At 33.7% G+C, this 13668-nt stretch overlaps 1 protein-coding gene across 1 annotated transcript; it reads left to right on the forward strand.

Annotated features, from left to right (window-relative positions):
* Positions 1 to 335: 335 nt before the first annotated feature.
* Positions 336 to 2397, forward strand: LOC149579659 (uncharacterized). Its single transcript, XM_089811999.1, has 3 exons — positions 336 to 717; positions 1610 to 1699; positions 1852 to 2397. The coding sequence occupies exons 1-3, from the start codon at positions 363 to 365 to the stop codon at positions 2151 to 2153; spliced, it is 747 nt and encodes a 248-aa protein (XP_089668125.1). The 5' UTR covers positions 336 to 362; the 3' UTR covers positions 2154 to 2397.
* Positions 2398 to 13668: the final 11271 nt, after the last annotated feature.

Below are 13668 nucleotides of genomic sequence, written 5' to 3' on the forward strand. Positions count from 1 at the left end.
AACAAGGCGAAGCTGGGAACAAGTAGTAGCAGCTCAATACTTCATTTGGATTTTACCCCTTGATTGCTAGCTCACTACTTCATGCGGACTTTACCCCTTGATTGCTAGCTAGAAAACCAACTCATAATATAAATTGAACCCCCCATAAAAGATTCCTCTTAATCTCTAACTATGTAACCAAACCCCACTATTCTCTACTACTCCAATAAATATTTTAAGCCATAGAATTTGGTCACTTACTAAACTCGTAATATTCTCCGCCCAACTATATAAAATCCCCTCGTACATCCCCTCCTTCCACTCCATAATTTGATTTCCTTCCCCTTTCACAAACACCGTTAACTTCCACAACTCAAACGGCAATGGGACGTCTATCCGAACGGAAACCGTTTACTAAATTAACGGCGACGGTGCTGTTGGTGCTCGCGACTGTAACGGTGACCGTTAGATCACAAACGCCGTCAGCACAGCTGAGCTGCATGAGTGCCTTCATAAGCCTCTTACCATGCGTGGGCTACGTAACGGGCACTAACGATACAGCACCTTCCGCTTGCTGTAACGGTTTCGTCGCCGTCATCGTTAACAATGCCGGCTCTTGCCTTTGTCAGTTTTTGAGCACGGCAAATCCTCTGGGAGTTCCTGTGGAACAAAAGAAGGCTCTGGAGCTTCCGGCGGCCTGCAATGTCAACATTTCATCCCTCGCAACTCAATGCACAGGTTAGATATGTAAATTTAGGTGCTTAAATCTTTGATTATTACTCATTTTCTTTGTCTCTGGATCTTTTCACGCATTTTAATGGAGAATATTTGCAGTAAGGAAGTAGTTCAGACAAATCTTGGATAGGTAATATCTCTGGTGCAGTGGAATTGATTAATGTCGATGTTCTGATCATATTAAGTAATTTGAAGTCAGTAAGAGGACAAATGTATGCTAATAGCTACAGAAACTTATAAAATATTTCAATCTTTTGAATATTTTTGTAATTTGTAACTTTATGTATAGACTTTTTGTTATTTTAATATTTTAGCACAATCAAATTATAAGTCTATCCAGAAAATTCAAACGAATCGTAGAAATCTGCTTAATTTGTAACCTGTCAAAGAGCAGATGTATGCTAATATCTGTATAAAACAATCATTATAGTTTATTTCAATGAATTTGGATAATTTTCTGTAACTTGTAATCAGGAAGAGCGGCGCAAACGTGTGCTGATGTCTGCAGAAAATTATTTAAATGCAATATTTCAATGTTTTGGATCGTATTCTGTAATGTGTAGTCAGGAAGAGGGAAAATGTATGCTAATATCTGCAGAGAATAGTAATTATAAAATATTTTCATGTTTTGGAACATTTTCTGTAATTTGAAATCAAGAAGGCGGCAAATTATACAAATATCTGAAAAAAAGTTCATCCGATCATATTCTCTGATTTGTAACAGTGCAGAAAACAATAATTATAAAATATTACATTTCCTGCAAAAACAAATAATTACACAACATTTCAATGTTTTAAATCATATGACGTAATGTGTAATTAAGAAGACGGCAAATATCTGCAAATACCTGATCAGAAAACAATAATTATAAAATATTTGTGTTAATTTTTGCAGCTATTGGCGTTCCACTGAATCCTGTATCTCCGGCTCCAAGCATTTCTGTTGCAGCACCTGCGCCGCATACGCCACATCTTACTATTCCAGGCACGCTCTTTTCTCCATAAGCATACAGCAATATACGACGCTGTCAAGCGTTAAAATACTTCTGCTTGTTAAATATTTGAGATTTTTAGCAAATAAATCTGCCTGAAAATTGCTGTACAGCTTATAGTTTGTTATTTTCAAATGAGTTTCAGGGCTGAGTTTCGTACCTCCGACTGCTAATCCTGTCGTTCCGCCATTAAATGTACCTTCTCCTCTCTCGGCTCCAAACGTAGCTCCCAGCGGTACTTCCGGAGGTTCGACCCTGGGACCTGCGGCATCTATTTCCTCAGACGGTTTAAGGAATAATGCACCCACTAGTACGATTAATAATTTCCCAAGCACTGATACCAGCGCAGTCACTTCTGCCAATGGAGCTTCTCGTGGGGTTTTGACACGGTGGACAAGCGGCAGATTCATTCTAGGAATAATTTTAGCCTACCCTTTCATTCTCTAAAATGCTTGGCATGTGGGAAATAAGGTAGCAGAATAACTTGTGCATCCATTTATAAGATCTGCCTAGGCTACTTCCTACCAGGATTTAGACAATTGTGGATTCATTCATATGTTATTAAAACATATTACTAGTAATTATACCATGTTGGATAGTGTATTATTACAAAGCTAGAAGAGCCTTTTCCTAGAGGTGGATGGTAATCCAATGCATCAAAATTTATATAATAAATAAATATTGTTTGATAGGTTTTTTTTTAATTTATGGATGTCTAGGAATTCAATTTGGATTGAAGAATGAATATTGCTTAATATGAGATTGAGTATGTCTAAATTAAAGAATAAATATTGTTTGATATGACATTCAATTTGGTTTTTTATGTTGAAAATTTCAATTCGGATTATGACATTTTATAATTCTTCTTGAGATTAAAAAATGATGTTTGCATAAATAGAGTGTTGAGTATACGGAACTAAATCAAAATATATATTCATTAATATGTTCCACACATGTAAAAGTAATTTAGTGATGTACTCAACTTTATTTTCTTCTGACACCTAATTTACTTTTATTTTTGGATCATGGCATCTTGTAGCTTTTTCCTGGTTTAAAGAAAAATGTTCTTATTCTAGAAGGTCAATTCTAAGGAAATATATATTGTGAAAATGTCGAACGATACACGAATCTTTTTTTTTCTTCTTCATGTGATAGACATTATTCTCTATAACTGAAGACAAAATTTAAAAACACTTTTCAAAATTGTTGTTGTACTTTAAGGGATTGTGCTCATTAGGTCAACCCCCTCAAAAATTAATTTAATAATTACAAAGACAACACACTACACATATACTTCTAGAATGACCACAAACCTAAAATCTTTTAAGAGCACCAATCAAAGTGTTTTATTGTCTAAACACAAATAATATTCACATAAAAACTTAACTTATATGCCTAAATTGAATGGTTTGTCTCTTATACCTATATCTTCACAAATTCTAAACAATGTCAAAATTCAAGCTTAGAGATATTATCAAGAAAGGTAATGGGCATTTAAATAATGACATGAATAGACTGATATTTGCAAATGAGTAAAATAACCTTCACCTTGTTCTACAAGACCATGATGTGTAATAATAATAGAACACTATATTGAAGATGTTATACCCAAAATGTTGTGAATTTTACAATTTTGTTTCAAAATTCATCTCGGCCTTGATTACATGCAAAGCTCACAAAAACATTAATAAATAGATAATAACTTACTCTTTCCATGCATCAATAGATAATAACAATGTTGCATCCCAAGCAAGAATCCATTACACTTCTTAAGCACACGTGTAAGAGAAAAAATACAATACTAAATTCCTATAAACAGTAAGAAAGAACATTGAAATAAAAGTTATTTTATATCTCACCAACTAAACTTGTACTTTTCATTAATTGAGAATTTTCTTGTAAACCAATAACATAACAAAGACCATATGTACAAGTTTCAAAGAATAAGGAAGACTACAAGAAAATATATTTAATAATCTCTTAAACATCAATAATGCTCTACATATAATAATAACAATAAAATTTTAAAAAAAATTAATGTCTTATAATATGTTTTATTTATTTATCTAATTTTATTATACTCGCAATATCAGATATAAGTAGGAGATAATATCTAATCTCAAAGCTCTCATAAAGAACTTGCAAGCAATCATTTTCAAAATTAATCATTCATCATTTAATATGTTAGAACTTACTTGAGCCACAAGTATGACTAGAGAATTGATTCAAAGACCAACCTTTAGAATAAATTATAAATGCATTTTTCTATAACATAGTTGCCCATAGTTACATCTAGTTGGGTATAGAAATTAAAACATGCCAACGTGAATACACCTAACATATTAGATTTATAATACCATTAAATTTCATCTCATTTTCAACATAGTTGGGAAAGGAAAATTACACTTGCATGAATAATGTTAATTATTGTTAGTTGGACAGCTGTTATTTCTGACCCGGAAATAGCAGCACTATTTATGGGTAGCTTGGACAGCTGTTCGTCCTTATCTATGAATAGCGGTTGTATTTATGGGTGGTTTGGACAGCTTTTTGTCCACTTGCCAAAAATCAGTAAATGGTTATTATTTACTAATTTTAGAGATTCCCTTTTGGACACCTTGCAACCAATTCTATTATTGGCTGTTGAGTTGTCTTAATCTTAGCCGTTGGTTTGATTTAATCTCGGTCGTTGGTTTACCAACGAGAGTAGTATAAAAAGGGGTCTAGGGGGCATTTGGAGAGGAAGGTAGATAGAGAAGAAGCTTTGCAGGGTTAGCAAGGAAGCTTTTGAAGAAGCAGTTTGCAGTGTTAGCAAACAGTCTTGCAATGTTAGCAAGGAAGCTTTGGAGAAGCAGTTTGCAGTGTTAGCAAATAGTCTTGCAGTGTTCAAGGGCAAGGCGGTGATGCTTTGGTGAAGCTGTTTGTAGTGTTAGCAAACAGTCTTGCAGTGTTAGCAAGGGCACAGGAAGAAGCGTTTTGGAGAAGGAGTTTGCAGTGTTAGCAAACAGTCTTGCAGTGTTAGCAAGGGCGCAGTGTTAGCGCAGGGATAGCAGTGAGAAATATCAGCAGGAGAAATTAGGAGGTTGTCGGAGTTCTGCCAGTGTGAGGCAAGGAATTTTGTATCTCTTGATTTGCTGAAGTTTAATATAATTTCTCATCTGTAGAACTGGTTTTCCCTTAGGGGTTTTTCCAGGGACAATTTGTCCGAAAATATTGTGTTGATTCTGTTGCGCATTTCTTTTCGTATTTTAAGTGAAGTTGCAGTTGTGTTATTTTTCGATATTAGCTGGGAATTTATTTTCAGCAGTTTAATAATCATCTGTGATAGGAGATTAATAATCAGTGACTGCAATAGTTTGATTTTTCACAAATAAGACAAATGTTTCTCGAATCTCCATACTTTGTCTCCAAACATGTAATGGAATTAGAAAATAAATGCATAATAAACTCATATAGTAAGATAAAGAACAATATGTATTTAATGCATCATTCTAACTTATGAAGATATTATTGCCTTGTCACAAACAATAGTACTTGGTGACATTGGAATTATTTCGAAGGTCCATGAATAATTTATGAGCATCACCATCAACATAGACCAAAGTTAAAGCACTTCCAATAGCCAAGTATCTAACTTCATTAAAATGATACTAGTCAATATCAACTACTCCCAATCGATCCATCAATGTGTTAGAAATGCTTGGAGCAATGCATTCATGTCGACAATATATACATCCAACTATACAGATGATTATAATAATATTTCCGTCTAAGCCATGTGCAAGATCATAACAACTATCAACTTTCATACATGAAAACATGGTATGAAATAAAGCTAGAGAATGTGAAAGGTTGTATCCTAGCTAAGGAACTCAAACCAATCGGGGCCCGTGTAGGAAACAAATTACTGCCAATAGTATTCTAGAAAGACAACAAAATAGTCAATTGTATCGTTGAATCCAATATCTATTTTCTATGGTTAAACTCTACAACCACGATGAAGATAAGGTCATCTCCTCTAACTCCTACACGACGTCATCGATTTACTAGTAGAGTGCAAAGGGGCAAAGAGTCATTTTGCTATACTTGAAATGAGTCTCTTTGAGCAAGAGTTATTTATATGGACTCAAAATAAATGATAATTAAGGGCCTGTTTGGTGAGCGGAATAGGAATACGTATTCCAAAAATTGTGAATTCCTTGTTTAGATGCACCAAAACGGGATTGGAATACATATTCCATTTTTGGCCCAAAAATGGGGTTTTGCAATTCCACCAAAATAGGTGGTATTGGAATACGTATTCCTATTCCATTTTTTTTAATTTTAGAAAACATAAATTTTCGGGTCCGCAAATTCCCAGGAAATATTCGCTGAACCAAACGGAGAACAAGAATACGTTCTATTTTGGAATACGTATAATACGTATTCCTATTCCGCTCACCAAATGGGCCCTAAAGTGCTGGAATAGGAAGGGTTTTAGGATGTTGGACAAAAGATACATATTCAATAATAAACTTCATTCAAAACAAGAGTTCCGTTAGAGCATGAGTCCCTGTCTATTGAGAAAATAGAAGGAAATAAATTATTAGAATGAGTAATGGTGAGTGTCATAATTGGTTAACAAATGCACTTCAAATGGTGGCTCAACATAAAAACGTTCAAAAGGGAGTTATCAACTTTCATAAACCAATGAAAACAAAAAACAAATATTTATAACAAAGCTAACACATTTGTGCAAGTCATTGCAAAATGTGTGAGAACCATAAAGACAAAGTAAAAGTAAAATTAAATTTATAGATTTTATAGCACATAGCTAAAGTAAAATAAAAACTCATACATATGCATTATGAAAAACAACTATCTAAAATATTTAATTTATTTTTATATCTTTTACATTATAATTTGCATATGTTATATGCTACTATATAGTAAAAAAAATCCTATAAAATGATTTTGTATATATATTAATTATATAATATATACAAAATTAATAATATTACTTATTTATAGTTATATATTTTGAAAAGTTAAATAATAGCATTGCTAATTACTTAATACAATATTTTTTTTTAAATTACTAAATTACATCTTAAATATAATAATAATTTATATAATTAAAAAATTAAACATATAAATATTATCATAATTTAAATTTTAATAACAAATAATTTTTTATTTGACTAAGATCAAAATTTATTTTAAAAACTAAAGTATAAAAGGCTAAAATAAAGAAGTTTAGATTGGAATCTTTTTGTTATTATTTTAGCTTAATAAATATATTTGAAACCATATAAGATATGAATTGCTTCATAACATACACATGTTGATTTAGTCGTACAAATAAAAACTTTTAAAAAATTTAAATTTGAATTATTTTAATTAATGTTATTCTAATGGTTCCATAAAGTTTTTGGTTTTAAAAGCCTTTTTTTACCCTGGAAATAAATTTGGAAACCAAGTTTTGTGGGCATCTGTGCACTCAATTGACATGTGGCATGTGTTTGTACAAATAATTTTATATGAGAAAAACTCTATGCCAAAGATTGATAGCATACTTCCCTAGTTGTATGGTTGGTTTTTACGCTGAGAAAAAAGTGGTATCAATTTTACTGGATTGCAAATAGAATAATATTTATTCATTTTGAGGTATAGTAAATGTGACTGGTAATATATGCTCACACAATGATTGACCATTAATGGAAATAGTACAATAGCAAATGTGGATGCTGAAGATTTGATGGGGACAACTTCAGTACATCTGTGGATAGAGCTGGCGTGGATGAGAATTATTAGATGTAATTAATGTTATCTACTCATATTTTTCCTTATTTTTGGAATTGAAAAAATAACATAAACCCCAGCAAAATTGCAAGGGACCAATAAGAAATCAGGAATACATCAACATAAATTAATTTTAAAATAAAAGCTTTGACAAACTTTAGAATTTAATTTTTTGAGACTCTACAAATTAATTGAAGGGGGGCTAATGAAAACATTAGTTCCCTGCCTATATATTAATAATGACTCAATATGGGCCATAGATAGCTTTTGGAAAATATCTTATGTTCAAATATGGGACCTAGACTTTTGCTTGGAATGAATTATCAAATGTAAAAAGTCAATGTAGTTTGAGTTCTCATTCTTCAACTTGGCATTTTTGTTCCTTTAAATTTGTGTAGTGTAAATAGAACTCAAGTAAATGGCCTCACATACTCGTTCAATCTAAAAAAATCGTACAGATGGAATTAACCCAACCTTTTCTAAACTCTATTAGATTGTTTGTCCTAGGTTTTGAATTTGGCTAACAAATTAATAACCCCAACAATTTGAATGGTGTGTTTTATTTTTCATCTAAAAGGTCATTTTATTTATGAATTCCTTCTCTCCAAATTGTGTCTTTTAAATAAAATTGTCTCTTGTGCTAGTTCCATTCATTTTTCACCATTAATAACTCATTTCTTCTTGAAGTTCTTCATTCTTCCTCTTGAAGAAACTTGTCTCCCTTATCTTCGTAAAATATACTCCTCCTTACTCTTCATCCCACCACCTTCCATATTCTCCAAGCTTCTAAACCTTCAAAGATATTTTCATTAACCCTAATGTAAGACTTCCTAGGAGGAAAAAAGAAACCCTCTCACCTTTAGCCTATAATATCCCTCCTATCCTAGCTCATTTCTTTTTCTCTTTTAGCCCTTTACAATTATGATCTTGTTTATCCCCTCAAGAAATATTTGACTATATTTATGATATGGATGTCTATTTCGTCCTTAAAGAGAAAAATCTTAGCTCATTGTAGATGGATGAGGATGCTACACCCTTGATCCCTTTAATGAAGTTCCACATTCAATCTTGGGAGTTTAACATTCCCTACTTGGAAGGCTCATATCAAGAAGTATGATTAGGATAATCATTTTGATGTCATTATACTACAATGCATCAACACTATTGATATGATATTGTCTTCCACTCCCACCAACCATTCTAATAGTCACAAAGTGGTGGTGTTATTGATAAATATTTATATGACTTACGTCTTATCCTAGCAACTATTATTTGTAGGTCACTAGTCTTCTTTAAAATGCTCTCTTTCAATTGTGTTTGATTTATGCCCCCAATTCCCTCTCAAGGAGAACTTTGTTCTATGAATTCTTATTTTTTCACCCCCCATAAAGAAAAGGTTTCACTAGGCTCATATTTTAATATGCTTGAATACTCTTCAAATTATGGTTGGTATAAAACTTCCTATCTGTGCCAAGGTTAATTTGAATTTAAGTGGACCTAATAACAAAACAAAAATATTGGTGTTTTCAATGCCCTTTAAAATATATAACTTGTAAATAGTGCATTGGTTCACTTGGCATAACTGTCAAAATATTTTAAAGAGAAAGATGAGTCATTAGGACCAACTCTAATTTACCCCCTATTATTAAATATTGTTCCATATAGAACATGATAAGTTATTTGTTACATCCCAAATTTTGCCCTAATTTTAAATTTGTTCATAACTATTGGATTTAACGAATTTTTTTTTTATGATCATGTGAAATAAGTTAGTTATTTATATACATTGTACTAACTGTTGATGAAATGGTTGGTAGCCTATAACTGTTATTAGGTGATTAGTAGTTGTTTGATTTAAATTAACAAATAATATATTTTATTATAAATTACTATGGAATTATTATTTTGGTGAAAGTTTTTTCATGGGTGATTGTAGGAGAAGCTTGAAGAGAGGGGAAACATTGCTAAACGAGATCATTGAAATGGGATGTTCGCTTGATTCAGTCATCAGGATCGGTAGGTATGACCTTAGACTTCCTTGGAAGGGATACAATGACTTGACCATAGGTTACATTATGGGACCTGCATGAGCTATTAAGAAAAACAATATGGGAAAAACATAAATAATCTAATTTAAAATACAATACATACCTCAAGAGATTTTTTTATTAATTTTCATCATATCATTATAATAAATACTTACATATGAACACATAAATATAAAAATGAAATGGCACCAGTAGATTATAGTAACATAATCTAATGATGTCACCTCATCGATATACTTACGTGAACGTACATAAGAATATATTATAATAAATGAAATTATAATCTCTTCAACTCCTCTTTTCAATTTTTCTTTATTTCTTTTCCCTCTTTCTTTTTCAAAATCGAATCAATGATTGGAATTTGAATGGACTTCTTGAAACCGATAGAAGCCTAGAAGCCACCGGTAGTTCTTTAAGAGAATTCATACCAAGACCTCAGATATCATCCTTATTTTTTCCTACTACGTATCTTACTTTCTAAGTTGAGTCTATACATTCCAAGCTATGTTAGGAGTCAGATTGTTTCAGGCCGACTCACCATTCTTCTACTACGTTTACCACATAATCAACCTGCTTACACCAAGTCTTCACCATTATCTCTCACTTCCACCGGACCCTGCAAATATCTAAACCATACTATAATCAAGATTAGGTGGTTTACTAAGCCGAGCAAGAGTTCCGATTAGAGGACAGCAGGAAGCCAAGTTCTAGACAATTCTCAATTGCATTCATAACAGGTTACTAATGTCTTTCCATCATGAATTATACTTCCATCTTTTCTAATTTGTAAGTCTGATTATAGTCAGCTAGGTATAAGAAAGACAAACAATAGAACTGAGATCATATCATGATTACATGTTGATGGCTCTTATGATTTCCATATAGTTCTGTTGATCATTTAATTACTGAATATGACAACCATCATTAAGAAGTTGAAATGATAGTTGTAGGGTATTGTAATGATTGTATAACCCATCACCAATAATTCGAATATCAATATCATTAACCATACAGTCTTGATCCATGACATAAAGAACAAAATGCTCTTAATTCTCTAACACCTAGGATTCACTGGCAATGAAGCCCTAAAATGGTGAAGAGGTGTAAACAAAAATAGAATGTTCATAATCTTATAGGCACATAGGATTCACAAGCAATGAAGCCTTGAAATGGTGAAGAGGTGTAAATAAAATAGAATGATCATAATCTTTCAGGCACCTAGGATTTATCAGCAAGGAAGCCATGAAATAGTGAAGAGGTGGAGTTAACCTACAAGAAACAAGACTGAAATTAGATATGAATATCTAAGCAATGAAATACTTAATAGCTCATGCTTTTCCCTATAACAAAATCTATTGTCAAGTCGAGTGGTGGTGATCAGGTCCATGCACCCATTAGAAATCCTTGGCCAAGGTAGTTTATAGGCATATGTGCCATTCTGTGATCACTTGATAGCTATAATGTTAGTTATATAGGTATAACTGATTGGGCACTCAAACCACTCGATAGCTCAGATGGTTGGACTGAAGAACATCCCAAGCCTAATCCTGAGGTAGGAGGGTCATTCTAATATGTTAGGATGTGTGGGGATAAGTATGGTCCGAGATTGAGAGGTTAAGCCTATGTCAATGCTTCTACTCTCACCAATGCCAAAGCTTGCACAACCAGATAAAGGATCCTTCGATAATACTTTATATTTTTCAATCTTCTTGATACTTACTTGTTAACCACATAGCATGGATGTTAGATAGTCATTTTATTTTAGTTAGAATAGTTGATTGTGTTAGAGTAATTATTTGTTTGCACTTATTAATTAAATCACTTTGATTTAATTAATTAAGTTGCCTATTACTCTAGTTTGCTTAAGCTATCTTGTAGGTGCATATAATTAATATTTTATTAATTATATTGTGCAACCTAGCTTTTTTAGGCTTTAGGTTACCCTTTTTAGGGTTTTGATCTCCTTTTATAATGATTGATCTCCTTTGTATTCTATTATCTTTTCCATTTCTGAAAATACATTAGCATATTTTTCAGAGCAAAACCCTTTGCCTCTTCTTCTCTTTTTCTTCTGTGACAGGTTTTTGCATGCAGGGATTTGAAGGCTTTGTGGATTTGATTGGCTTATTTTCTCAAATCCTACATGGTATCAGAGCCAGATCTGCTGTAGCTTGTTCAGTGTTTCAAGAAAAAGGGAGAATAAGGGTTTGGCGGATCAGATCTGGTGTTTTTTCAGGCTTTTTCTGAAAAAATAGGGGGGTCACTAATTTTCAGAGCAGTTTGAGGCCAAATAGACCTCACGGATGGATTCAGAAGACATCAAAACCCTCGTTTTGATATAAAATTTGTCTGATTTGGACAACGTTGATCTGGGAGGCAAATTATTTTGCCGTACAGGGCCGTACGGCCTCTGCACGCAATCCGAGACGCAAAAAATTGCAAAAAAAATTAAAAAGTGGCACTTTTTGCCGTGGTGGTTAAAAAAAATTGCCTGCGGTCACCAAGACCGCTAGCGGTTAGCGGTCCGCTGACCGCAGCGGCTCCCGGCGACCGCTGCCGCTCTGTAGCCTCCGCCACCAGTGGCGCCGCCCACCCACCACCGCGGCCACCAGCGGCTCCGCTACCTTCCTCAGCTCCGCCTCCACCTAGTGGCGGCGCTTTTTTTTAATGAATTTTTTTTGTTTTTTTATTATTTTTTATTTTAAAAAATAATTTTTCATGCATTTTCAGAGGCCCTGTTGGTTTTTTCTCCGTAACTTGAGCATACGGACGTATTTTTTTAATCCAAAAAATGTGCCAGAAAGCTAGTTCCAAGACGGAGATGCTGGTATAGGTTTTTTTGAGTTTTGATGTAGTTTGGTTGCCTGTTTTGGTAGTCAAAGCTGGATGTTTTGTTTTGCACTCCGGGAGGTGTATCTTGAGCTTCCGATCTCCGATTTTGGACTTCTTTATATCGCTAGAAAGCTCTTTCTGTGATCTTTCCAGTGATGTTGGTTCTTATTCCAAATTCTGTTCCAGGCACATCCTATTCAGTCTTTTGCATTTTAGCATTCTGGTGGATATCCTAATTGTTTCAGGTCCGGGGATCGATTTTGTTGCTTCAGTTGCTTCATTTTGGGCTCTACCTTCTGTTGTTTCAGCCTTATGTCTTTTTTGATCATTTTTTATATTCATTGTAAGCATTTTTATGCAACGCACTGAGATAAAGTGCCACTCTTTCGTTTCAGGATCCTTTTCATCATTGTGATTCGTTGTACTCGCACTATTATATAAAGTGCCATGGGGGGGATAGTTGTTTGCCGCTTATAGGCCCTCTCTCTCTTTTGCCTCATGCAGTGTCGATGACACGTGCCTTTATTGGTGTCTGTACCTCACTCTCGATGTGTCTGGTTCCTGTGTTGTAGGAGATTTTTTTGGCCCACCTTTTCAGCTGCCTGTCACCTCACCTACCTTAAGGGGAGGTTATATTGTTGTTCTATGCTTCTTTGGTTGATGGTTCGTTGGTGTGACCTATGTATTTAGTACCTGATCCTACATACTAGGCGATTGCAATGGCTGGCTACCTATGCATTTTGGTAAGATGGATCATCTACCATATAGACACGCTCGGTTCATGCCTTCTATTTCCATGGAGGTTCTACAGATTAGCATTTTGACAGAGTTTTGCGGTTCTTCATGCTTCAGTGATTCTCTTCTGATCTCTTTGTTCCTTCTTCTGGAACATTCTTTGCTATCTCTTTTTGGAGTAGGGTTTTTCCCATGTGGTTTTCTCTATTTCTCCTCTTTATAGAGATTTTGTTGTAATCGGGTACCTGATCAGGCCTTTTTGCTGGGACCCAATTCTACTTTCATAGCTGTGCTAGGTTAGCTTACCTCCTGAGCTTCGCTTAAGGGGGGGTGTTAGAGTAATTATTTGTTTGCACTTATTAATTAAATCACTTTGATTTAATTAATTAAGTTTCCTATTACTCTAGTTTGCTTAAGCTATCTTGTAGGTGCATATAATTAATATTTTATTAATTATATTGTGCAACCTAGCTTTTTTAGGCTTTAGGTTACCCTTTTTAGGGTTTTGATCTCCTTTTATAAGGATTGATCTCCTTTGTATTCTATTATCTTTTCCATTTCTGAAA

The sequence above is a fragment of the Cupressus sempervirens genome, chromosome 1 (genome assembly GCF_028749045.1).
Source record: "Cupressus sempervirens isolate cs-2001-9-10 chromosome 1, ASM2874904v1, whole genome shotgun sequence".
In the NCBI taxonomy this organism is placed as follows: domain Eukaryota; kingdom Viridiplantae; phylum Streptophyta; class Pinopsida; order Cupressales; family Cupressaceae; genus Cupressus; species Cupressus sempervirens.

Bases quoted from the DNA above. Each gene is read 5' to 3' on its own strand.
- LOC149579659 (XM_089811999.1), top strand. From the start codon at position 363: ATGGGACGTCTATCCGAACGGAAACCGTTTACTAAATTAACGGCGACG. The intron at 718-1,609 runs GTTAGATATGTA...TAATTTTTGCAG, and splicing joins CCTCGCAACTCAATGCACAG to CTATTGGCGTTCCACTGAAT. The intron at 1,700-1,851 runs GCACGCTCTTTT...AATGAGTTTCAG, and splicing joins GCCACATCTTACTATTCCAG to GGCTGAGTTTCGTACCTCCG.